The sequence below is a fragment of the Agelaius tricolor genome, unplaced genomic scaffold (assembly GCF_023055355.1).
Source record: "Agelaius tricolor isolate 1412-34295 unplaced genomic scaffold, bAgeTri1.0.p SCAF_5, whole genome shotgun sequence".
Classification (NCBI taxonomy): Eukaryota; Metazoa; Chordata; class Aves; order Passeriformes; family Icteridae; genus Agelaius; species Agelaius tricolor.
Window position 1 is genome coordinate 49,400,599 of NW_027269265.1, and position 27,371 is coordinate 49,427,969.

General features: G+C 40.4%; 1 protein-coding gene across 2 annotated transcripts; it reads right to left on the bottom strand.

The window, feature by feature from the left end:
* On the bottom strand, positions 1 to 26,534 carry NUCB2 (nucleobindin 2). 2 transcript variants are annotated; one of them, XM_071427861.1, is made up of 13 exons: positions 26,361 to 26,534; positions 16,025 to 16,168; positions 15,296 to 15,403; positions 14,459 to 14,585; positions 12,010 to 12,113; positions 10,221 to 10,406; positions 9,507 to 9,597; positions 7,903 to 7,961; positions 6,680 to 6,772; positions 5,573 to 5,662; positions 4,870 to 5,040; positions 4,504 to 4,561; positions 1 to 2,787 (listed from the first exon to the last, which is right to left on the bottom strand). In XM_071427861.1, exons 2-13 carry the CDS (start codon positions 16,166 to 16,168, stop codon positions 2,675 to 2,677), a joined length of 1,344 nt encoding a protein of 447 aa, XP_071283962.1. In that variant the 5' UTR covers positions 26,361 to 26,534; the 3' UTR covers positions 1 to 2,674. The 2 variants fall into 2 exon arrangements, with proteins under 2 accessions (XP_071283962.1, XP_071283961.1); XM_071427860.1 differs by having other exon boundaries at positions 4,480 to 4,561; positions 26,361 to 26,532.
* Between the last annotated feature and the right edge of the window lie 837 nt (positions 26,535 to 27,371).

Below are 27,371 nucleotides of genomic sequence, written 5' to 3' on the forward strand. Positions count from 1 at the left end.
TCACTGTGCTGAGTTTCAGTTTAATCCAGTTAAAAACTAATCTATACAAAGTACAGAGTGGGGCTTTTTTTTTTTTTTTACATATATTGCACCAGAGATATGAATTCGTACAACATTAACCAAATTTTACCCCTTCATCCTCCTACCAAAACCCCAGCCAAGTACAAAACTGAATCTCTGCATCTTTGTGGTGGAACTGGTGTCTGTATAAAGTTAGATATAGTTTTGTTGTAATCACCTCCTAAATGAAAAGTAGAATACAGGCATAGGCACTTGTGCCCATGATATTCCAGTCCCTTATTTCTCTGTGGTTATAACTTTCCACTTCCCGAGTTACAACAATTCTTTACAAAGCTCTGGATGTTTCCAAGTAAATGGGATAAGGGGGACAATTGCCAACAGCAGAGTCAGGACCTTATAATCAAATGTAAGAGGCTGCACTGAAACTGAAGCTTGAGCATTACATTACAAAGCTTTGTGACATTTAATGGCATCTTAGGAGGCAGAAGTAGCCTGAAGGAATGATTTGTATGGTAGAAATGCCTTCACACCAAAGGTTTCAGTCCTAAATCTCTACAAACATCTGTGGCTGTATCACTTGTCCTCTGTAAACTCTCATGTGAGATGGGGAAAATGCAATAAGATTTCCCCTTGCCTTCACCATGACATCTGAATAATTCCCTTTGTTTCCCTCCTCACCCTGTTACCCATGATCAGGCTGCAACCCCAAAGCCAGGGCTGTGCCCAGAGAAAAGCTCATGGAGCTCTAACTATGCTGGGCCTCTCTGCAGACAGATGAGGCTGTTGAAAGATATTTTAGTCTCCAGACAAAGACAAAATCAAACTGTTTTAGGATTACATGGAAATGACAAACAGTGGAGATATTGGTTTTGCAAACTAAAAATGTCATTTACTTGCATAAGGAACAAAAAGAAAAGGTGAAATAAGTCAAATTGGGTGGTATAAATGAAGGAAATGCAACATGACAACAGGATAAAATAGCTAAGGAAACCTAATCTGTTCTGGCACTGAGTTCTGCTGCATTGTGTGAAGAACATGGATATGCCCAGGTCTGATGAAAGAAGCCTTGAGCATGGAAGGAATGTGCCTGGCTTCCATCAACCGAAGTTCTTCAGAGTGAGAAATTTCCCAAATGTCAATACAAAATGTTAGCAATTGCCCTCTGGTTTTTTGAGTTTGCCTAAAATATTCAAGTCTTATTCTGAAAGGAACATCTTTCTCTAACAGAGATGTGCTTCTGTTTCTTTGCTCAAGCCCCAAAATATCTCTTTTAATGCCATTGTCAGCAGTTAGCCACAGAACAGGAAGGAAATGTAAAGGATGCAGGCAGAGGGGTGTGTGTATCTGCTCAAAGCCAGCATCATACCATCAGAACAATCTGTGTTTAAAAAACAAAACAAACAAGAAAACAACCACAAAAAGCCAAGCAAACAAGGAAATCCACACAGGGTTTACACTATAGGATAGTTTCAGTTTGAAATGAATGAGAAGCAGGGACACTGGCACAACTTTTCAGCATTATAATAAAACTGACATGAAAATCAACTTACTCTTGTAAAAATCTTGGCTTGCAATACTAGGGACCTATCCTGGCTCAATACCAAAATAATAGAATCAAGCAGCACCCCTGGCTTAGGACACTTCTTAACCTTAGACCAACTGTTGAAAGACTCATAAGAGTCACCAGTGACACCCTTAACAAATCCCAGATTCATGTCTGGGAAGAGCTCTCTGAAGGACATGGTGCACTTTGAAAAATCTGGTTTTATTGTAGGAGGTAGGACAATTGCACAGAAAAAGACAGTGAGTCTTGTTCTGTTTTGCACAATATTTCCATCAACATAAAAAGCTTACTTAATAACATGCAAAATTTTGAGATCAGCTGGCATCTGATGAAAAAAATGGGGACAAAAGTGCTGTCCCAAGGGCCAGTTGAGCTTTCAACTGCTACACAGAATTCATCTCAACAAGGAGGACGGTTCAGATCAGTACACAAGCACAGTATTCCTTTTGAAGGCTTTCAGTGAAATTCTTAGGTTTCTGTAAACATGAAAAATATTCACTGTTCCACATAATTCTTTGCTGTGTTTAAATTTTACAAAGTGCAAGTTTTCTGTGATTAAGAAATTTCATTTTTATTTGGTCTCAAAGAAGAAAGAGTTTGGTAGTGCTGGAAATAGGCCTTTATCTATGGTCTTTGTTTCCCCATCTTTTGCTTTTCAGCATTTCTGGAAAGAGTTTCTACATCAAACTAGACCTAACTTAACATCCAGGCCTGTTCCCTGTTTCCTCTCTGAGAAGATCCTGATTCATGCCTCAACACAGAATGGCAGACATCTCCCCCTTCTTTGTGAGAGGAGAGTTCAACAGCTCAGTCCCCTGGCCATAAAAACCTTTAGTATTAATGGTTTCCTTATTTTCCTTCTCTGTTATCGCCTCTACGTGATCCCCTTGTGTTTCTTACCAATGCATTTGAGAGAAAATTAATTTAACTTAAAAAATCAAATCTGACTGATACTTCATCTCTAACATTCCAGATGATTTTACAGTCTGAGGGAGAAAGTTCATGTTTCACTCTGATTTCCTGTCCCCCCCCCCCCCCACCCCTCCCTCCCCAAATAATAAAGATGCTATAAAGTTGAGGCACAAGTGGTTAAGGGTGAACTGGATCAGTTCTGACAGCTGGTTCTGGGACGTGTCCTGGTGGTAAAGGCTGATCTCCTCCTGCTGGGTGCTGTGCTGCATCTGCAGCTTTGTGTTCAGCAGCTGCAAAACAAGAAGAGAACCCTCTGTAACATCTCAGTAAACTGGCCCCAAATGTGAAAATTCTCTAAATGGAAGTTTCTAGCATAGGGACGCTCAAATAAAACCTTCTATTTTCTGGTTGATAAGTGGAATCAAGAGTTGGGATTGAGACCCAACAGACTGCACTATTAGTCAGTTACCTCTTAGATTAAAAATTGTTTCTGCTTTCTGTGAAATATTCTCACATAACACGTTGTTCTTTCTGAAATAAATCATGTTTTTATGAGACCTTCAATTCCAATATGGGAAGCTTGAAAAAGAAATAATTAACAACTTGCTCCTGTATGTTACTCCTCACTGCATCAGTACTTACAATGTTCTCTCTTTGCCTACATTTGAGTAATACTAATTTTCATCATTTGATGAAGATTTCAGAACATGCAGCTTTATTTCTGGATTTTTTTTTTTTGCCTAAAACTACTCTTAGTAGCTCCAGTGGCCTGGAGATTTAAAGTAGTGTCTACTTGGACATTCTTGATTCAGTGAATGAGTAGTGACCAGTTCTGGCTAATATAATGAATTCTCATGACACCTAATTAAATGCCTTTACAGAATGATTTTACATAAAAGAATACACGTGTTAAGAACAGTATTGAAAGATGTATCATCTGCAATTACACAATGGTTTTACTGAAGGTGAGGGGAACTGAGGCTCTTGGAATGAAGGATCATAAAATGAAGTTACCTCTAGGCAGTTTCAAAGCAAATAAAAGGCAGAATTAAATAGGTTCTGAAATCTCATCACTTTGCTTCACAGAACTGAGTGGGCAGAATTTCAGGGTGCCCAACAATGTAAGCTGTAACTCAGCTGTAACTGAACACAGCTCCTGAGGTTTGAAATCCCACTGCTGGCCCTGCAGGAGCAGTTAAGAGCTCCCAGTACTCAACAGGCTGCCTAGACAGACCTGAAGTTTATATTTGAGATCAATGTCACAAGTTTTGGAGTTTCACTGATCATGTCAGCACATGAACATGGAAGCCAATAAAGGCAGCATAGTTTCAGCCTTTCTAGAGACAAGAAAAGGCAAATTTAGGATGCATGGGGCAGCAGAGCCCAAAGGAAAAAAAAGCACAAAGGAAACCTGAGCAGTGTACTATGGATAAGAAGTGCTAATATATACCTGACCTTTGCTGCCACCAGTGATGAAATGCAGTGATTTTTTTTTATGCCACTGCCTTCTCCTGAGGGTTTTGAAGCAATTGGTCATTCACACTGCCCAAGGCTAACTCCTTGTGTCATGCTATATCTAGTTGCTGCCAAATTGGCCACTGAGGATTTTAAATGCTTTGATTTGTTCTGCAGCCTCAGACTGCAGTGCAGTCATAGATAATGGGACCTTGTCTTTTGTATGTCCCTGTTCTTCCCTGGATGCTCTAATCTCAGTATTTCAGACTAATACAACACAATCCTCCTTCTCTGCCCATTGGATGCCTTGTGCTAGGACTCTGGTTTCTTACCATGGACTTAGAAGCAGTGAGATTTCAGGAGTACTTAGTACTTACTCCCCTCTGAAAAACAGGTTAGTGAACCTCTCTCCAGAGGTCATTAAAGCTGCATTAAGTTAATAATTTTAACAGAAAATATGGAGGTAATGACTTTTACATTGCAAATCTCATTTTCAAGTTTGTGGATCTACACAGAAAGTGACATACGGGGTTGGATTTTCAGTTCTCCACCTGGTCCTGCAGGAGGACTTCCTTGCTGTAGTTTCTTTTGTTCCATCTGTTTTACAACCTGGTGAAAAATAAAATACAGCAGTTGAAAAATTTCAATTTGCCAGCTTTCTCTGATGTGACATAAATGAATACACCTAAACCAAATGTTGCAGTTATGTAAGGTCCTTCTTAGTGGGTGTAGTGCTGAGTTGCTTTAATTTGGAACACCAGGCTGTGTTTTGCTGTGGTACCATTAGTTTAGAATTCAGCTGGGACTCAGATGAGAAAGCAAGGTAAATCTCCAGAGCTGGCAATTGTGGAGAGCCATTACACACACAAGGACAGAGAAAAGAGGAAAACAGATATGTGCTGTCCTCACACATGTACCTGCTGAAGCTCTTGTTTCTGAGCCTGAAGCTGATCGTGCTGTCTCTGTAGCTCTTCCTTCTGTTTCTGAAGTTCTTCTGCCTTCTTTCTGAGTTCATCTTCCTGCTGGGAAATGTGATTTTCGAATTCCTTCAGCTCGTCCTCGGTGAAGAGCTGCTGTTGATCTAGTGTCTGCAAGAGAATACATACAAGCATGAATACTTAGCCAGGAAAGCATGGGGCTATTTTTATTATTTTCTTACTGAAATTCTTGCACGGTTCACTAAAAAACCCTCAGAACAAAATAGTGAGCCGTGACACTGTGTACACTCCATGAAAACAGCAAAACAGCCATTTCTCAGCTATTTTCTCAACAAAGCTCTACTAGGGATGTAGATGTAGGAGAAAAATATCCTCTTTCTTCCAACCGAGCTCTTATCTTCCCTTTGAAGTGATTCATAAACAAAATGTGCATTTCCATTTGAAAAGCACGTGTGAAAAGCTCTTCCCGAATCCCCGGGGTGGCGCCAGACCTTTTCCTTTGGTGGAATTCACATCTGCATTACATTTGGGCAGCTGAATGCTACCTTCAGCTGAGGGGCTTAACGACACACATACCAGAGCAGAGCTGAAAAAACCAAAGGTCACAGACATGCCGCCTGCTTTCCTGCTCCAAGTGCTGGTAATGGTGCTGCATGTTGTACTTGGAACACATTTTCATTACCTCCCAGCTATCTGGCTCCAAAAATTCCTTTTTCTCTGTAGCTCGCAGGAACTCTTCCAAAGTCACTAGCCGGTCCTTGTTGATGTCAACCTATTTGAAGCAAAAAATTAAGCTCAAGCTAAAGGAAAGGTTTTGGAGAAGCTAATGTTTATATTTCATCAATCAAATATAACCATGTTAAATTTTTTATATGTCCCATTTTCCAGAGAGTGCCCACAACATTTTCTGAAAACTCCTCTCACAAGCTTATGTATCTTAACAAAAATAGAACTACAAAGTAAATCCTGACATTTTACTTCAAAATTCACTGGCTTTATTGGAAACACTTGTGCTCACAGTCCAAACACTAATAGTGGAATGCATTATTTTTTTTGAGAAAGATGTTTTGTAGCTTTCTGGTAACTACTCTGACTCACAGTTACAAAATTATCTGCACCGTTGGAGTGGGAGGTTTTGAAAAACAAAAATCCCACCCATCTGAATTGTGCTGGAATCCTTTAAGGGGAAGGGAGGAAATGCTTCCCTTTATGACTAATAGATGACCAGGCTTGCTCTGTTCCTCAAGTTTAAGGAATACAGTTGAATACAGAAATATTATGGGTGGAAAACACAGTGGTTCAAAACACCCCCTTTCCATTCCTGTGTCTCCTGAGCTGAAAACCCACCGGACCCAGTGAAGGTTTTCTCTGTCACAGGTGATGGCTTGAGCTCTGAGCCCCCTTTTAAAGGGCCAAAGCTGAGCTGTATGAAAGAAGATAATGCTCTACTCCCTCTTCTCTCACCTAAATCTTACCCACCTGCCAAGTGCCAAAGCACACTTAGAGTCTTCCTTGTTTGACACACAACTCACAAGGAATTTCTGTTGAATCTCAGTATCTGCAAACAACCAAGGCTATAGAACAATTCCTTCTCTGGAACTCCTTAAATAAAAACGAGCCAGCAGGCATTACATCAGAGCACAGGGACAGGGTTTGAGAACTGTAACTTGGCATAATCCCAGCACAAGCAGCTCTCAGTGTGACAGGCCATCCCTTTCTGCTGCACTTGGACAACACTTCATGTCAGGAGAACTGTGGTTTTTGAACACAGAAGGGAATCAGCCCCCACCTCATTCATTACATGTTCTCTCATTCTCAGCCTTTCTTCTTCCATTTCAACCATGTCATCCTCTTCATTCTTGGGATCATAAACTTTTTCTAACTGAAATTTAAAATTAGTACATGTTAGTTTGAAGAAAAGGCTGCTCATTCAAATGGCAGAGCATATCTGGAAAAGTGGTGTGAGATGTTCTCTGTGTGTGCAGTTTTCCTCTTTCAGCACAGTATTTAAGCAACAAGTGAGCCTTTCTTTCCTAAGAATGAAGTTTTCAGTTAATTCATGTGGTCTGTTACAATTCAGTGCTGTGGATGTCACAGTCAAGTTGACCTCAGTGTGCAAAGTCTGATCTACATTTGATTCAAAGCAGGCAGAGGTTCCATGTGGTTTCTGGAATGGCTTTTTCACCAGGCCATGCAGCTGACCCCATAAGCATTCAGAGTATCACAAGACAAATTCAGTGCCAAATGGTTCATTTAATGGTTCACTTCTCTTCTTGCACAATGTCTTTCTGGAGAGTTCATGCTTATGTGGTTGTACTTGGCTTTCTCAGGCACTGAGCTTCACTTGCCCAGCCACAGGTAATTTCAAGGCCCCAGACTATTAGATTTTGCACTACCAAACTATAAAACAGTGAGACACCTGTCAAAAAGGACTGCACTGTATCTTCATTGTACTGAAGGAGATTATGGCAAATTATTGTACCAGAGTTAAATGTTCAGACAACAAACCAAGGCTTAAAGAAACTAAGAGCCTGTCTACTTTATCAGATGTACATGTGCTTCAAACTAGCTAGACATAAAATACATTAAATTTCTGTAGCCATTTCTACAGTGCTGTCCCTGAGCCAAGGCACACAAGTGTGACCCTTTTTCTCATCAGACTTGTTGATGAACACTGATTGAGCACAGGTGCCCAGCTTCAGAACCTTTATCAGGTGCATCTAGGGAGAGCAGCCTTCTACATTTCAATTTACACAGGTAATACCTATCCTGCAGATTAGTTACAGAATCTCCAGCAAGTCTGATGCAGAAAAATACATGTGCACTAGATTTCTGACCTCTGACTCCTATTCTTCAACTACTTTATTTTGCCTGTTTTTTACACTTTTGTAGAAATATTAAGGATGCATGAAACTTGGTATGAATACTCTATTTTGTAGTCCAAAGCCCCCAAATATACTTGGGAAAAACACATCCCTGTAACCCTTTACTGATAGAAGATAATTTTTTTACCTCTTTAGTAAATAGGGCTTCTAATTCCTGCTCATCCAGGAAACCATCATTATTGACATCTACAAAAAGAAGTTTTAAAAATACAAGTCAAATACATATAGAAAGTCATACATGTAATAGATGTCCAAGAGTTAAGTAAGGATCAGTGTGCACACTTAACAAGAAGCTGGTGACAGAGGTTGTTTCTACTGTTGAGGTTTTTAGCAGGCATTGGGCTGGAGTGTCAGTTTTGGTTGGTTGGACAAGTCTGCAGCAATCTCTCCACTTCTTAGATTAGCAAACTGAAATAGGTCACCACAGGATTGCGCAGACTGCAACTGCCAAAAAATATTGCTGAGAACAAGTTGTCCCCATTTAACCACTAAGTTTGTAATTAGACTCAGGAGCAAGCAACAAGATTCTGCAGAAAAACTTTAACCGACAATATGACTCCTTAAAAACTTAAAGAATTACATCAAAATCTATATAAACATGCAGCACTTGAGATATGTGTAAGATGAATTTTCATGACAAATGCAGAGAGGAGAATACTTGATAATTAATGATCCATCTTTTATCCTACATTGTGCTCTGAATACTGTTACACTACCTCTGGAATTGAAAGAAAATATCCACTTCAAATTATTACCAGTATTTTTGTGCAATTGCTTCAAAGTTTTCTATATACTAAGCTCTAAGGCAACAGGTGATTTCTGCTACTTCTGTTTTGGTAGGTTTTGCACAAACAAGCTACCAAAAAATTTCAGAAAGCTATCTTTCAAAATCTCTTTCTAGAAAGAAGAGATAAGATTTAATAACTATAGCTAGATGATCTTTAAGGACCCAAACCATTCTATGATTCTGTAATAATACATGCTTATTCTAAGTTATAAACTGAGATAAAAGTTTAGGCTCAAACTAGAACACTTTATCTGAATCATCATCTTTGAGATTAGTCAGATTCTGTGTATTGTTAAACCCTTTGCAGCCTAGTGCCAGGCAGGATCTACATAGGGGCACTTTATGATGAAGCATTTAACAATATCAGAACAAAGTTGTAAAGCAAGGTGTTCATTGAGATGCATCCTTCTCTCTGCTACTGCTTGTTGTTTCTAGCTGTCCATTCCTCAGAAATCTAGGGGCAGGATTAGAGGGTTTTTGTTTTATCAAGGGAATATTGCAATTTCTGAAGAGCCTTGGCCCTTCTATGACCACTCCAAAGATTAGGTGCATCTGGTACTTATGTGCAGAGATGATGAGAAAGCAGGTTGTGCCCCTACACAAATCTCTGAGGATTTATTCCCAGTACCTACTGTGCAAGCAAAGTTATAGATATGGACAGCCTTCTAAGTATCCATACTTCCCTAAGGAATCCCTCCTGGGTTTTGCATGTATGATTTTAGGAGTAGTTCAACAAAACTCTGAATGTTTTTAAAATTTAAACTGCATTTAAAACATTGCATGAAATTTACAAACAGTAACAAATATTTTCTCCTCTGTACTATTCAGATTCACTCAAGTTGCTTGAGGTGTAAGACTTCATCCTAACATATGACAAACTTGTCCTCAGCAGAATGTAACAAAGTCACTTCACTTGTTGAGGAAATTAAAACTAAACCTCTTACCGTGCAATTTGAAAAATGTTTTGGGGTCAAATTCATTAGGATCTAGTCCATCTGCTTCTTCCCACACCTCTTTCAGTTGATCTTTGCTTCCCTATAGATTGGTTACAAAGAAAAACTATTCAAAAGACAATTTAGTGTAATTTCCCTGCATTACATTATGGTTTCTCTGAAAGGCTTGCTTTATTTGCTGATTAGTCATGTGGCAAATGGAATCAGTGGCATTTTCTTTCCTTCCCTTTTGGTCAAGTTTAATACTTTCATTAGACAGAAAGGCCCAGGGAAAGAGGAAGTGTAAAGGAAATGCATATTTTGTGGAAAGGAGCACCTGTAATAATCAGTCATGGCCACACAGCCTCATCCAGAAACAACAGCTGGAGGGAGCTGAATTATTTTGCCTTTCCTAGAGCAATTGGTACTGTGATGCAGTTTCTTGCAGGCCAGGCATACCCTGCAGGCATCCCCACAGTTTTGAATATTGCTCTGGCTTCTTCCTTATGAATTTCAGTGTCTATGTAAGAATTCTGGCAGCAAATCACACATCTGTACAGAAAGAATGGGGGTTTATACAGTGGGGTTTCTCCTGCTCTCAGCAGTGTGCCCATGCCAGTAAGAGGAGGCAAATGATGAGAACTAACAAACTACACCCTTCTGTGCATTAGCTTTTTCTCTCTGGAAAGGAAAGCTCACACTCAGTCAAGTAAGAACAGGCCTTACAGGATGGTGAACTTTAGGGTGATCTCCATGTTTTTTCTTCATCTCCTCAAATTTGGATTCTTCTTTCTTCCTCTTTTCTTCATCCAGTGTTTTTAAATACTCTCTCCTCTCGTGTTCTTTCATCATCTCGTATTTCTTAAACTCCTCATGGCGAGTCTTATCATAGTTTTCCAGGTCACTTGTAGCCTAAAAATAGGGATATATGCAGACAGATGATTATGTAACATAATCTGACATTAAAACCACTGTATTGTTCAGATCTGTGGGCAAGGCTGGCCATGCTGCCATTCAGGGCAGTCTGGCTGGGGCTTCCTTCACATGACAGTGATGCAGAAACATCACTCCTCCCTTGGTCATTTTCACAGAAGTTAATTTCTAAGGGTTCATCTGTTGGACAGTTTTTGCAATTACATGGTGCTGTAAGAAGGCTTCAAGGTGTCCTTTCTCATCAGTGAGTAATAAATGAACTCAAGTTAATCAAGTCCTACACTAACAGTACCATTAACTCCTTGATCATTTCAGAATAACAACATTTGTAGCTTATCCTTCAGTTTAATGACAAATTGGACTTAGTTTGCAGCAGCTTAATACAGACTAAATTAAAAAACCCCAAACAATTAAATGCAGAAAAAGGGGTATGAGAGGAGAATTTCTGACAAGTTCTTGTACAGAGTTTAAAGTTGTGTCATTTTCATACAGGCCAAAGTATTAAAGGATGTTTTGGTTGTGCTTTTCAAAGTAACATGTTTACACCTGATATTGTCTCTCCATTATTTACATTTTACTTTTCAGATTCACTGTATGTTTTAAAAAACAATTCCAAAGTTAAGACCCCCTTAAGTACCCATTACACCCTGCCAGTTTCTTGGTTGAGAAATGAGAAGACAAAACAATAAAATATGTAATAAAAAATAACTGTCCTGTTAAGGATATGCTTCTCCAAGCCAACCAGAATTTTCGCAGAAGCGATGTTCAGAAATGTTTAGAAAAATTATAATATCTCTATAAAAATAATTCTACAAAAAATTGAAATAATTTCTGTGTAATTTTTTTACCCTTGGAAGATTTTATCTTTCAATTTGTTTTGAAAGTATAAAAAACTATTCCAATTCTCATGTCAGACATGCAGTGCTCTCTAAATTATATCTGAGACATTTTTCCCCCTGGGAAGTCTATTTTTCTCTAGCAGTTGAAAAAAGCCATGTCCTGCTTAGTTTAATTGCATCCCCTGAATAAGCCTCACACACCCATGACTGATAACTGAATCTGCTGAACAGACACTGAATGCCATGCCCAGTATAAGCAACTTCTGATATTGCTCTCTCAAATTCTACTCTGCTGTGGTTTTGCAGCTTGATGTATATACAGGAGATCCCAAAATTCATATGGCTGGACTAGGGATGATTATTTTAGATCATTCTGTGAGAGTCCTCTATCATTTAGAAATAGAAATCAGAAAAACATCATTTGGGAAAAATGCACCCCTATCTCACCTGTATTTAATTTAAAGGCTCTCAGAAAGGTGTGTTTTATTCCCAAAGTTGCTTGTACTGGCATATGAATGTTAAGTCCTGTTAAGGTGACATCCCAAAATTTATGGATTTTTTTGCATCATGCACACTGGCACCAGTTTTCAAGTGTGCATGGAGCCACGTGACTTTTCTCTGAAAATGAAAACTGCATGTCATTTATAAAATGTGGTGTATAGGAAAGGACTTCCCTTTACCAGAGGTAAAAAGCATAATAATTAAACCCCCAACCCCCACAGCAGTTCATATCTGGCACTCACTGCTTTGATCAGCATATCCAAGTCTTTAGGTTCAAAGGTGTCAGGATTCTGATGGTTCAGGTGCTCAAACTGCTTAAGGAGAGCCTGATGGTCTATACCAGTGTCTGGAAGAACAAGGTATACATGTAAAACATTAAAATGAATTTGAAATCCAGAAAAATCAAGAAGTCTTTCATATGGGAGCTTATGCCTTGAAATACCTGAGGTTCCCTGAGGACTGAATAATTTTTTCATTGTTGGAGGAAACTACAGTAACATTTTTAAAGTTGCTTTTCCTGGAGCAGTTTGATAAACTTTATGGCAATTTGCACTACATTCCTTCTGCTGGATCAGTGCTGCATTGCACCCAATCATTTTACATGCACAAATTACAGCTTCTGCTTCAGCAAAAGAAAGTATGATCAATTTGAGCTTTACAAACTAAAAAAAAAAATTTATTCCCTTTTATATGAATGAGATAGTTGACATAGTGCTCTATCTAAGCTAAAAACCTGCATATTTTTCCTGCATGGGGAATGCCCTGGACATTTTGCAAATGACACATTTATGTACAATATGGTGTAAAATTGTATCAAATCAAATAAGCAGTTAGTTAAACTTCATTTGTAGAAAAAAGAGAAGTGCAAGACAGTGGAGAGTCAGGTCTTGTGTCTAAAAGGTGGAAACATCTTCTCTTCCTTGTGACAGGAGTGATACCCACCAATATCAACACACAATGCACTACACACATTTCTACCTCAGCTTCTCTGTTACCATGGTCTCTGAACACTAAAGCTACTCTCTTATGCTTTCATATGTTAAGTACTAAAGTTGTGACAAGCTGTTACTAGATGGCTCAGCAAAGAATATTTTGTTTAAAAACAAATTGGAAAACACATTTTTGAATATAGTGTTTTTTCACAAACTATCTGCTTTACAATCAATGCTGTGTTTGTATTAACACAAAACAGCAAACACCGCCCAGGGCAGATTTCAGCCATCATTCCTCCCTGGTGAGATCATAATTTCTGTTTAAATATATGTGCATTTGTCTGTGTTTGAAACATTTTCAGAAGTGTAGAAATAGACTCAAAAGAACCCAACAAACACTAAAAAACACCAGCCCCCAAACCCATTTTTCTCCATTTTTTACATTTAGGGGAGAAGATTAATTCTATTTGACACTATTTACTTGCCACATTACTGTATGATCTGAGACTCAACTCCTAACACTCTTCTGGCCTGTACTGATCAGTCAAGGACCTTGGTGAAAATGTTTAAAAGCACATCTGGATGAGGACTGAATTTATGCTGAATATAATCTCAGGTCTAGTTGTCTGGAGTTTTTTAAACCTGATCTAGCTGAGAGGAAAGAAAAGATGAGGGGTTTGTGTGCCTTTTTTTAAATTTTTTTTTAGATCAGACAGAAGACTAAGATACTAAATGGTGTTATAGGGAAAAGATTACAAGAGCAAATAAAAGGAAATCAAAGCACTCTGCCTGTTGCTATTTTAATGCTCTTTGTGCCTATTCCAAGATGTTGTCTAGCTGTGCAGATGCAGCTGTATTTTATAGTTAATCTGGCCATGCTTGTATATGATGTGAAGCACTCAGGGGCAAAGCTGACTATAGACTTTGCAAAGTGTTTTTACATCTTAGTACTCATCTGAATATTCTGAACTGCAATAATCTGGTCCCAAATGTAAGATCTCACATTTACATGGTAAGATTTGAGGTGCTGGGGGCAATTCTTTTTCTAAAGTACACTCTGTTAGTTACTATTGATTTATGAAGGCAGAGGGGGGAGAAGCAATCAGTCCATTAAACTTGACAATACCTAAAACAACTATGTACACACCCAGGTATCATTAGCTGCTGTCACCTAGCTGTGAATGTCACCATGATGTCACTGGACTGCCTGTCTGCAATAGGAACAACATCCCCAGAAACATTTTTTGCCACATTACCTTAACCTGCAAGACATCCTACTTCTAGGAGTATTTTATTTGATGCATTATGTATTCAATTCCTTGGGGTTCCCCTTGAAAACTTGCAAACATCTTTACAACAATAAAATACTGACCAAAAAATTTATTTTCTACCCCCTAAGGATATAAATACTGTGTCATGGCTTTTCTCTTAAACACAGCCCTGCTATGTTACTGGTTCTCTGTGAGTAATCTATGGACTGATGCATTACAAAAATAAGAGGTTAAAAACAAGAGGTAGAAGTATCTGAAAAATCCACTGACAAACAAGTTCAGTTATTTATAAAACAGAGATGGTTTTCTCTTCTCCCCAGTTTCCTATAAAGACAGGTCTGTAATGGCTCCAGGCCAGCTCAGAAAGGACACTCACTCCCAGTTTAGTCATTACTGATGACAACAAACAATGCACAACTGCTGGACTTTGACATTTCTCTAACACAATTCCATCTGTTAACTCACCTAAATAAATTCTGTACTCTTACCTTGAACAGAATCCATTTTAGCTTTAATTAACATTCTTAATCTTGCTACCTCTTGTCTCTTGAGTTCATCCAGCCGTGTTCTCACGTGGTGGCTGACTAAATCAAGCTCTCTGCTTAGCTTTCCACTCTGTCAAAAAACAAAAGAAGTTATGCATAAACACTGGAAGAAAGAAGCCTTTAGGATTCCCATCAGACATAAACTGCAAGCCAGTGGACTAATGGCAGTCTCTAGCAATACTGTAGCCCACACTGTAAGAATCTCGACATTTTTTCAAAGAGCAGATTGAAAATTTTTATGCCTATGGTTATGGAAACAGAGAGGAATCCTAAAAGCTTTCAGAAAAGAGAATTTCTAAGTATCTTGCTCCTCCAAAGAGCCAGACCATAACCTTGAGGGAGCAATGCCTAAGAACATTTGTGGCAAATTTCTTGATCAAATATTCTCAAATGAGCTCAAAAGAACTGTGAGAAGCCCACAGAGTGCCTCATCCTCTCAAGGAGGGCTGTTAGGCTTGAGAGAAGGTACAAGGCAGCAGCAGCCACTGATATGCATTGCAAGAACCTGGAAATGGAGAGGAATCTCCAAGGCTGACCCTAGATACAGCACAGAAGGAAAAGCTCCCACAAGCTGCCAATAGCAATATGAGGGATTAAAAGAAACACAAAAGGCAGGATCTCCTCCTTAAGTCTGTCACTTTAGACTGTTTCCTACTTGTCCCTTCCTAAATTTCCAGCTCCTGAAGGGGCAATGCACAACAGCCACAGGAAGAAAGAATACAGCATACATGATTATGGATTTAATTAACCTCAATTTAACTCTTTTTTTTTTGAACCTACCTTTATTTCTTCTATGTCAGCAGTCTGGAGTTTCTCCCTGAAATGCTTATCAGTTTCCAAGACATCTATTACTTGCCTGAGATATTCATCATAATAAAGTCCTGTATCCTTCAAAAGAAAAAAAAAATGGGAATTCAGCAAAGACCATACTGACAAACAATTAGTTAATTAGTTTTGTTTAAATACAGATAATAAACTGACACACCAATCTTAGCAACACAGACACCATGCTGTCTTACATATCTTTGTATTTTCAGATTTGCATCATTGCCTATAGCAATTTATGATCCATTTGTTTCAGCAAATGACAAGGAAGAGGAGAAAAGTGATTAGGAATCCTTGTAATACAGAAGCATCTGTCATGTTAATGTAGTGTGTAGTTTTTTTTAAAACAGTGGAATTAATTTGTTACTTTTCTATTTGAAACACTGAGCTGGGATCAGTGAGTGGAATTTCCTAAGGCACCCAATCCCTTGAAGTAAGTCTCTGTGGAACAGTAATGTGCTTCCTGTTGTAAGCTGGGAATTCCTTCCATGTGCCAGCTCACCTTTAGCAGCTCATTGAAAAAAAATAAAGAGCAAATTTAAACAGAACATCCCCATAGTAGATGGCACACACACTGACAATACTATTGGGGAATATTAGTTTCCTTCTAAAGGAGTTGGCTATATCCAGATTATTAACAATTAGGATAAACACTTAATGTCAGATCAGTTTCTTTATACTTACTGGATTTTCTACCTTCTCTCCTTCTACATGGCCTTCTGCTTTGACTTTTGTCTTATCTATGTCTATAGGTACAGCTTCCAAGGCCATTAGGAGACATGTCAACAGCAGCAGACACTGCTGGGGCAGGGCAGATAATCTCTTCATCTGAAATGAGACCAGGTCACAAAAATTAACATACATCATGTTAACCTGCTGTACTGAGGAAAATGTTTTTACATTCCTACAGATAGATACCTGTAATAACCCACTTCTTTCACAATGTCCTGCTCTCAAGGAACACAAAAACTTAAAGAAGTAATACAGCCTTAATTTCTGAAAGCCATTCTTAGGCAGACAGATTTCCTGAGATTGGCTTCCACTTATGTGCAAACCTAAGCTGTAAATGGTGAGGGGTTTGTAACCTGCTGAGGTTTTATCAATAACAGATGGCAACACCTATTTAGGGTGTTCAAGTCTCACATAACTAATACTGACATTCCTACTTGGACCATGCATTTGTTGAATTTATTGGCAAACTCCTAAAGATCATTTAGGGACATTGAATCAGATCTTAGTGTAGTAATGCCAGTGGATCTTATGTTTCAACACTGCAATACTTTGCCTAATTTAGAGTCAAGATCCCTTCCAAAATTTATTTGCAGGAAGAATATTTTACAATACATGTTATATCCATATTTCAGGTGGGTAGAGATTCCTGAAAAGTGGTATTCACATTACCTGAAATTGCTGCTGAGGCCAGAGCTTTATTAAGATGGTTTTCCCCACCCCTTCTTTAGTGTCTTAGGGGGAGCTAACTCACACATTATTTGATGAGCATTTTGAGTTCTTGACCTTTGTCTCCTTCCCCTCTATCAAACTTGGTTGAAAATAATTCATTCAGAAGCTGGTAAAATGGAATAATTGGATAGTGAGTGCAGGGAATCCAGCTAAAAAAAGTAAGGATGGTAATCCGGCATCTGACAGCAAAGTCAGGCTCTTGAGACAATCTGGCCAGTTCAGACTGTGACACTCCACTATCTATGGATATTCTATTGGAAGTTTGAGCAAACTCCAGTGTTACATTGGTAATATAAATCACCTCCTAGGAGGTGAAAGTTGCCAGTCAAAGTCTGTCTAAAATTAGCTTAGATGTGCCAAAGAAAAAGACATAATATTGAAGAAACATGCAGTCAAATAAATCAAAAGTACACCTGCTACAAGAGGAATTTCTGTACAAGTGCTTTAGCAAGTCATGCAAGGAATTCTGTCAGAAGTATTTATGTCCACCACCACCAAACCTCTTTTTATGGGGAGGGTAGAGAGGGACAAACTAATTATGGTGTCAGTGCCAGTTTTCCTGGCTGCATGATCTAGCACTTGACAGAGATGCATTGCTTTTGCTTGGGTTAAGCTGCCCTTTACTATGGCAAGAAATGTAGATAGTGGTACACACTTAATATTAAGCACTGTTGACACTCTTTATTCCTCTTTATTCAACTGCTAGGAAAATAAAAGCACTCATATAGGAAAAAAAAAAAAAGCATTCAAGATGTGTAGAGATATTATTTCTTTTGTTGGGGATGAGGAAGTAGCTGGAGATAAGAGTATATCCACCTATCCATCTATTGTTTTATATGTCAAAGGCTCAAGAATTACAAAAAAATCTGTACATTCTTTAAAACTGTTTTTTCTTAATCACATCTTCAGCAAAAGGAGCCTAAATGGATTATGCTCTGCAAATACCTGTTACTTGCATTTTAAAAAATAATTAATATCTGCTCATTAGCAGATGGGATAGCAGGAGCTATTGTTGCTGCCACATTGAGCATTTGAAATTGGATGTCAGCATTACTGTAAGAGTCACAAATCTGACTAGCCTTGCCTAGGTTATGGCCTTAAAACAAGCAAACAAACACACAAAGAAACCAGAGCCAGACTGATTGGCTGGAACTGGTAAGTTAATTTCTATACCTCTGCACAAACTGTTGTCTTGCAGGGACTTACAAAGCTGAGAAGTGAATGGGTTGGTTATTCACCACTGCTTTTAAAAATGCCAAAGTTCCAGTATGTTGGGTGTTTTTAATTACAGAATACTTTTGCATAAATGCTGTGCCTATGTTTGTAATTTCAACAGGATTTAATCACAGGAGATGATGATAATAACTAACAAATACTAGGTCTTCAAGTCTCCTAATCTTGATGTAGATGTCAAGACTGATAGTAGCTCTTGGTACTACAGGTAAAACAAAAACCCACCTTGTTGAAGTTCTTGCAGAGTATGTATGGGGCTGTCTAGTAATTTCTAAGTGAAAGGATGTAAGCATACTTCAAGTCTAGGAAATGCATGTGAAACAAAACTAATAAACTCCAAAATACTTATCAAGTATATAATAATTATATATATATATTTATATATATTATATATATATATATATATATACACACACTCTCAACATTTTGCAAAACATCTTTTGCAAGGTTATGGATGTTGAAGTATTCACTTTAAAAGTGTAGCCTTCTGATAATACTAAAAATCTGGACCCTGATAGATGGGTATTTTTCCCAAACAAAATATTTTCATATATACAAAATCATAGTAATAAAAATAATTTAGTATTATTATACTCTGCTCTAGTTATGTGTGTAAACAGTGTTTCAGAAAATCATTATGAGGCTAGGAAATGAGCATGCTGAAGCCCATCAGGTGATGGCAGGGAAGCAGAGAAAGCCAGAAGCTCAGGTGCTTCCCACAGGTCTGGCATTGACTCATTTTTTGCCTATGGCAAGTGCTAAAGCCAACACTTTCAACAATGACACCTGGTCTTTGATCCTTTTTAAAGACATCTCTTAAAGCTCCTGACCTACAACTATTGACATGAACGACTTGGAGACAAGGATTGCCAGTTTAGGTTGAAGAGGGCACACTTGAATTTTTCAGACTTTTTCCTAGCTCCTGAGGAGCATTGCTGGATAAAATGTCCCTGCTGAGCTGAACCAACAGAGATATCAGTAACCATGCTGGTCTGCCAAACCCCATGTGAGGGAGCACTAATCACCTCCAGATTTGGGATGGGGAACTGGAGCTGGGCCATCCTGAAGTACCTCTGCAGTATCAGCAGAGTTCATCTATAAAAAAGCCAAATCAAACCAAGTCCCACTGGCTCTGCTGACATTCTGTGCAATTTGTGCTCATGGGCAATGGGGTTTTTTAAGCTCTGTAATTACATGCTGTCATACATAATGAGAAAGACTGGATGATATCACAATATGTTCTTCATAGCTATTTGATGTAATAGGCTGCTCAGAAGACTTCATCAGGCAGTTTTGCTTCAGGTTGTGCAGTGGATGTTTTTATTGTAGCTTTTTTGATAAAACAAGCAAAAAAATTTCACGTATACTGGGAAGAATGAAAAGGAGAGGAGTCTCCAAAATGGCTAAGTAAACAATATCTCCATCATCACAGCTGACTTTGAAGACAACTCTGCCTAACACAGCATTCCCCACAGTATTTTGAGGAACCCAACTGTGATGTAGCAAGTAAATTGGAAATTAATTTATTAGAATAAAAAACAATTACCTAGTGAAGACAGTTACTGTATTTAGGTATCTACTAGTCCAAGACTATACTCACCAAAATTTCCTTAAGAAAAGCAGGTGACTAAGACATGAGTCAGCCTTTAGAGTGTGCCAGTGTCACCTGAGTCACTGGCAACCTTTTACTCTGACGTGTACTAAAAGAGAGAAACCAGGCCCATTGCAAAATCTAACATTAATCACCTGCCAGAAACAGCACAATTCTCAAATTCAGCAACTGTAGGCAAGAGTGAGAAAAGGCTGGATGAGAAGAAAAGTGGGGGTTCCCCTTTCTGTTCCTCCAAGTGAGTTCATTCCACTCTCAGCCTGCTACCAGCTGCTTTTAAGAGTTCTGGATTTCTGAAAACCCATTCCTGGATGCCCATCCCTTCCCAGGCATTTAGAGTGCATCAATGGCAGGAATGTGGCTTTCTTCTGTACCAGAGCCACCAAGTGAGCAATCCAGAGGGTGCTGCAGAAGAGCAGCAGTGTCACTTTGCTCACTGCCATCAGCAGTACCTAATGCAAAGCATACACCCCCCTGCCCTGCCATGTGGATGATGATGATTATTATTATTATTATTCCTACTTCTATAAGCTTTAATAGAAATATAAACTGTTCTGGATCTGCCCACTGACTACTTTCTCAAAGACAGATGGAGAGAACTAATGTTACAATTGCCATCTGGAAATTAAGAGATTTTAGTCAAAGACAGGTAGCTCACCTAGATATAAAGGTAGCACAACTGTTATCTGCTGGTATGAGAAATCAATATTATCTTTACAAGAGGGATAAACAAACATTCCCACTTGTAGTACATAAAGAGAAGTAATCATAAAAGTAGTGCTCTAGAACTCGTAAATATTGTAGTTTATAAGCACAGCCAGTATCCTAAGCTTTCAGGGAAAAGGAAAAATAACTTCTCCAAGTATTTCAAAACAGAGTGAGAGCTAAAAGAATGAGACAGTCAGCAGAAAACAGAGCCACCCATGTATTTGCATGAACAGAAAAATACAACTGGAAAGGAAAAGTTGCAGGCCGCCTGTCAGCAATCTTGATTATTTGGTAATCACCAATTCCTATCAACATCAATGAAACAGGGTTGAACATTTGAATTATAAAGAGCTACAGGCTTTGAGAGGTAATGCTTGAAAATGCTACTTTTAAAGTTTGTTCTAGCAACAGTAACACCAGCTGCTAAATACCTATTTTATACAGCTGCCAGGTGTTATAATACAAACCCAGAAATTACTTTTCATTAATGTAGAACCCATTGCCCAGCAAACAGCATCATGCAGGTGCTGGTATCTCCATCACCTTCCCACCAAAGCATGAGTATTTTTAAAGAAGTAATGCCCAATGTCAACGTTTCTAAAACTGAGACAGGCCAAAGGATATAGTAAAATCAGGAAGCAGTGTCTGCACATGTAGAAGCTCAGTGGATGGTTATGATGCAAGACAGCAGAACACTGTAAATGTCACATCACACATTTGCACTTGCCAAGCCCATGTGTACAATGATGGGCAATGAAAACATAAATCTGGACTCACCTAATACACAATAAACCTACCCATTCACAGATTTCACATGTGCCTGCTCTATCTGATATGGAAGTAATTAAACCTGTGTGAGACACAGTGCAGATGTGCAGGATAACAGCAATGTTCTCTACAGTCATGACCATAATGTGACTTTCTATTTTTATGCTGTACACCGGAGAAGTGAACAATCTTCACAGGCAGTGCTGAATTAAAAACAAACAAAAGAATTAAAAAAAAAAAAGCCAGGAAATAGATAAAATATATCTACTGATTTTTATTTTTCTAATAATATTCCATCCACCTAGCATCTTCAATCTGTTTTCACCTCTCTGAAACAGCAATACACCTGTCCTTGTATCACAGTTTAAATAGGAAATGTTTAATTCCATCTTTTTCCATTTCTTTAAAATTTACTTGCAAATCTATTAATTGATCCACTTAGAGAACCCTAAAAAAACTACATTACATGTTTGAAATTAGGCAGAAACACATTATTCTTCTGCCATATTGTTTGGAAACACCAGTGTTAGTTCCTCCCAGTCTTTTTCAGGAGCACTTGCTGCACAGACACCCTAAGCAATCATGCCTTAAGCAGGGTATGAAAGTCCATGAACCAAGAGTTAATGCATCTTTTCACACTGTTAGTCCAATGAGTTAATCTGGCAGAAGCACAGCTGCCATGTGGCAGCAATTTTGAGAAGCAAGTGGAAAAACCTGTTTGCACTCACTCTGTGAAGCTAGAAACCTCTGGGAGGGGTGAGGGTTGGTCTCTCCACTTGTCCCCCACGCTGGGTTTGCCCCTTGAAGACACGAGCAGGAAATGACACGCCAAGGAAATGGCTACAAGCTGCAATAGCTTTCCCCGTACAAGTGAATGTTCCAAACACAAAAACACCTGCACCCTTCCCTTCCCAAATGAAAACTGATCCTTTTAGAAGTTAATGTGCAACCTATTAACTATTATAAGCCAGCTATTATTGCTATATAATTATATATATATAAAGTTTCATTATCCTTCAAGTATTTTTTTCTCTTCTGTCAATGCTGTTCACTAACTGTATGATTCAGATGTTGCTTTTTTCCCTGGCCAATATCCAACAGGTTTCACACTGGCCATGCTGTCCTAATCTTTTGTTAGAGCACATCCCACTCAGCTCTGCACCAGGAGACTTTCCTTATTTTTTCAAGAACCATTTTAATCCTGCATGGAAATAGCTCTTTATTAAACAGTATTTACTAAAGTACATAAAGGAAGCAGAATCTTTTCTTCCCATCCTGTTTACTTGACTTAAATTCTTTGGAGTTGTATTTGTTACCTTTTCACTGCACTGGAGCTGCTTAATTCTCTTTACAACTAAAAGCTGCCTGATGGAACAGCTGCTTTTTTCAGCTTCCCAGAAAACACAGCATGCCTCGACTGTGCCTAGTACAACATTTGCTGAAAGAACCTCCTTTTAAAAATGCACTTCAGCTGTTTTATTAAATGAGTCATCCAATGTAACACAAACTATCAATGCTCGAGTGGGAAAGAGCAATTTTCTGTTCAAACCACACACAGTATAGGATAATATCATGAAACAACACAACTATGTCCAGAAAGAAAGATGGCATAGAAGCAAATTGTATGGCTGAAGGTACACACGTGCTTAGTTCTGTCCTAAGTGAAGTCTGAAGACTTTTCTTCTTGTTGCAATGCTAATGGTTCATAATTTAAAAACCTGAGTGCACAGACAAATACATATGCATATTTATAATATTACCTGCCTCCAAGGAATTTCCCTGTCCTTGCTTCAAAAAAGTAAATATCTCTGTCTACAAAGCTACCTTACTAACTGAAGAATGTTGAAATACTAGCCTTGTTTTTCAAAGCAACTTGCTTGGTTTTATTAATTCTTTCCAACAAGGTTGCCTCAGAAAAAGATTTATTAAGCCAACAGTCAAGCAAAAACTTGTACTGAATTCAATGTATACTTTATAAAAATCTTATCAGCTTCAAAATGAAATTAAAAAAAAATTACTGCTACAACAATATCTTCCTGCACTCTAATTTCAGTTCCCACACAGAACAGTACACTTGGAGTCTCATAAATTCATTTTTCATAAATGCAAATGGCAATATTGTCAGTGCTGACGTAAAAAGCAACCTCACATGTGCTACTACACGCAAACAATGAATTAGCTTTAACTCTAACTCAAATCAAAAAGTATTTCAATTATTCCAACAATATGCATTTTGCTCTAGTCAACCACAAGTGATGAGGCTAAAGTAAGCCTTGAATGCCCCAGGAGTCCAAGGTATCTTTTCCCCCCTTTGAAAAAAAATACAAAATAGTTATCCAGAATAAATGTAGATCAAATGATGTTGAGCCAGATTTAAAAATATTTAGGCACTTAAAGACAGATGCCTAAGGAGATTTATGTTTACAATTTGCTAATTCCCATTGATTTCTACTTGCTTAGAAACAAAAACAGACATCAACATCCCATTCTACTTTTATAAGGACTAGCAGGAGAAATGCAGTCATGAAAAGGGTCTACACTTCTCTCAAATTACCTATGATGAAGAATAATATTTACAACTGAATATGATCAAAATGGTTCTAATGAAATGCAGTTTCTTTTGCTCTTCCAACTGTCAAATCACACACATATGGAAGAGCAAAAACTATTGAGAGGAACATGACTTTTGACTGAATTCATTTGGTTTGGCATTAGCACCTGGTCATGCCTTTATCTACATAAAAGCACACCCCTGTGCAAAAGGCTCGTGTCTGGTGTCTGCTACGTATTGTCAGCAACTTCAGAGGGATCTTTTCTGCTTACTGAGCAATCAATACTGGCAGCACAAAGCCTCACTAGAACAAATACCTCCACACAGGAGTTCAAGTCATAGGAAGCCCTGATAGCGGCTTCAAACTCACCAGCAAATGATTTTATCTTTCTTAGGTCAAGCGCAATTGTTTAGTCAGCACAGCTCTGAAACTCCTGCGTCAATATTTCCACACCTCTGACAGTTAAGTCAATATATTTTACGTTTTTATTACCTGAGACAACTACTGCTCTCCACTTTCATGGCTGCAATTTCAGTTAGGTATGTATAATGCAGGGGACAACAGTTTTTGACAGAAAATCTTCAATTTGGCTTATATGAATAGAAAGTTTATGTCAGCAGCACTACTGCAGAGTACAGCAGTACTGCAGAGCCAAGGTATGAAAAGTTTGCCTTAGTATTATTAAAAAATAATTATTGCTGTTGTTGTTGGTTGGTTTTATTTGCTCAGTGGGGTTTTCTGAATACAATTTCAGACACCAAATAATGGGATCTCAGGCAGTGTGATAACAATATCAGATGCCTTTGCAACCAATTGTTAATGTAACCTTTAAGCAGACCCAAGAGGCAATATGAATTTATAATTTTATTTCCCCCTTTTCTTTGTTTGTCTTGGATAGAAGTGAATGACATCAACATTGTTCTACATCCACAAAATTTGTTTAAACCTATGTGGTTTTTTTTTTAACAGAATTATCTTTCTTATTCTGGAACAAAATACTGCTACCATCCTGGAGATTACAGAAGCAAGTAAAAGGGAAAATAGAAGATGACAGTTAGGAGGCAATGTGTGTAACCAGGTTAGTAATCTGCAGCCCATGGTGGATGTAGCACTGTGACTGTGCAAGATCACTGTGTAGTAAATGACAGTGAGAAACATAACAGGATCTCAAGTGCTCACAGAAACGTGGGCTTCTCCCATAAACTTTCTATGAGTTTTAAGCAGAGGTCCATAAAGGTTACAACAAAACCTGGTTTCAAAGTCTTTGAGTGGCTCCTATCCAGTCTCTATAGCAGGAATCTTCCCTGTGCTGCTTTGTTTGGTCGACAGGGACAGTCACTTCAGAATTCAGGGTAGAGGTGCACCGATATTGAGTCAGCTACAGGACTTTTCTTGACACTGAGAGGAAACAAAGTGACAAAAACCCACAAACCTCCACACTGAACCTGATAACATGAGCCTACAGGCATTTCACTGTTGATACTGTGACGGTTTCATGTTGAAACTATTGGATGTTATCTTTCCATAGCAAATACTTTTAAGTCAAACAAGGAAGGCTTTTTTCTCCTATGGGATTACTAAATAATGTTGCCAAATGCAATCTCTTTTGAAAGCCTGTTCATTTCAGCAAAAAAACATTACCTCTCTACAGCCATATCTACTTTTGGAATTATATCTGAGTGCAGCAGCCAGCCTGGTTCTGGAGTACCTTCCAGAGCTCCTCCAGGGGTACCAGAGTAACAGGACAGTAAGATGTGGTCAGGTCTGGGACCCCAGCATAGGAAGGACAGGGATCTGCTGGAGTCAGTCCAGAGGAGGCCACCAAGCTGGTCAGAGGACGGAGCACCTCTCCTCCAAGGAAAGGCTGAGAGAGTGGGGATTGCTCAGCTTGGAAAAGAGAAGGCTTCAGGGTGACCTAATGGCAGCTTTTCACTACCTCAAAGCAGCCTTCAGGAAAGATGAAGAGCGACTATTTAAAAGAGCATGTAGTAACAGGACAGGGGCGAATAGCTTCAAACTGAAAGGGAGTAGGTTTAGTTTAGATACTAGGAAAAACTTCTTTCCTGGGAGGGTGGTGAGGCACTGGCACAGGGTCCCCAGAGAAGCTGTGCATGCCCCATCCCTGGCAGTGTTTAAGGCCAGGTTGGATGGGGCTCTGAGCATCCTGGGATAGTGGAAGATGTCCCTGCCCATGGCACGAAATGATCTTCAAGGCCCTTCCAGCCCAGACCGTTCTTCGACTCTAGACAGCAATGCTCGAGAGCTGTGCCCTTTCTAGTGAAACCCGTAGAGTCTCCTGCCCAAGTTTTCCCTGCGGTTGTGCAATTACGAGCCACTCCACATTTCTGCCGCTGCTGCAGCTGCCGCCGCTGCCAGCTCCGCTTTCATTCGTGCCGGCGCCCCACAGCCCGCCGCCGCCTCCCGCCCTACAGCGGCGGGCCGGACGGGGGGACACGGGCACACACACCCCGCACCTGGAGCCGCCTTCCCGGCGGGAAAACTTCAGCTGCGCCCCGCTCCCGCCCGGCAGCCCCGAGCCCCGCGATCCCCCCGCCACCCCCCGCGCACCGGCCTGGCCGGCGGGAGCGCGCCGCGACTCCCGCGTCCCGCCGCGACCCTGACAGCGGCCGCCCCGCCGCCAGGCCTCCGCCCGCGCCGCCGCCGGGGGCACAGGGACGGGCGGCGCTACCTTCGGGTCCCTCTGCGGCAGGAGAGGAGCCGCGGCTTCTCGAGGGCGAGGTGCGCGCCGATGGCGGGTGCGAGGCTGGCGCTCCGGCGGGCGCGCTGCGGCTGCGGCTGCGGCTGCGGCTCCGGCTCCGGACGGACTCGGCGCGGCTCGGTGCGACAGCCCCGCGGCGGCCCCGCGCTCGTTGCCATGGGCACAGCGCCCGCCCCTCGCAGCGCGCCCATTGGCCGGCGCCGAGCCGCGGCGGCCGTCGCGGAGCGCCCCGATTGGGCGGTACGGGCCCCGCCCCCGCCGTGACGCGCGCGCCGCGGAGCGGGGAACGTGGCGGCCCCGAGGGGCGGGGCCCGCGCGCGCCGCTGGCGTCACCGGTGGTGCGGGGGGCGGGACACGGCGTGAGGGCGGTGCCCGGTGTGAGGGCGGGACACGGTATGAGGGTGGTGCCCGGTGTGAGGGCGGGACACGGTGTGAGAGTGGCACCCGGTGTGAGGGCGGCACCCGGTGTGAGGGCGGGACACGGTATGAGGGTGGTGCCCGGTGTGAGGGCGGGACACGGTGTGAGAGTGGCACCCGGTGTGAGGGCGGCACCCGGTGTGAGGGCGGCACCCGGTGTGAGGGCGGCAGCCGGGGCTGCTCCGCGCTCCTCCGGGCTCCTGTGCCCCGATGGCAGCTCGCTCCCTGTCCCCAGCAGCGTCCTCTGCCAAGCTCTTCCTGCGCCGGGCACTGCCCCCTGTCCGGTCGTGAGCTGCCGTGTGGGAATTTGAAAATGAGTTCCCAGGCGTACTTACCCGGGACTGCTCCTTCTTGTTCCTAATTCTCTTCGCTCACTTGAGCTTTAGCTGTGTTCAGACCTGGTTTTCGCTTCCCCTCGGAGGACAAAAGTCTTGGCCCCCGTGCAGGTTTAACAGTTTAGGAAATTTTATTCAACCTTTGTATTTGTTAATGCTTGGTGTAAGCTTGGGGTTTGATTTGTGGAGTTCCATTCCCAGCTGGTTTCAGGTGTCGTACCTGGCGGGT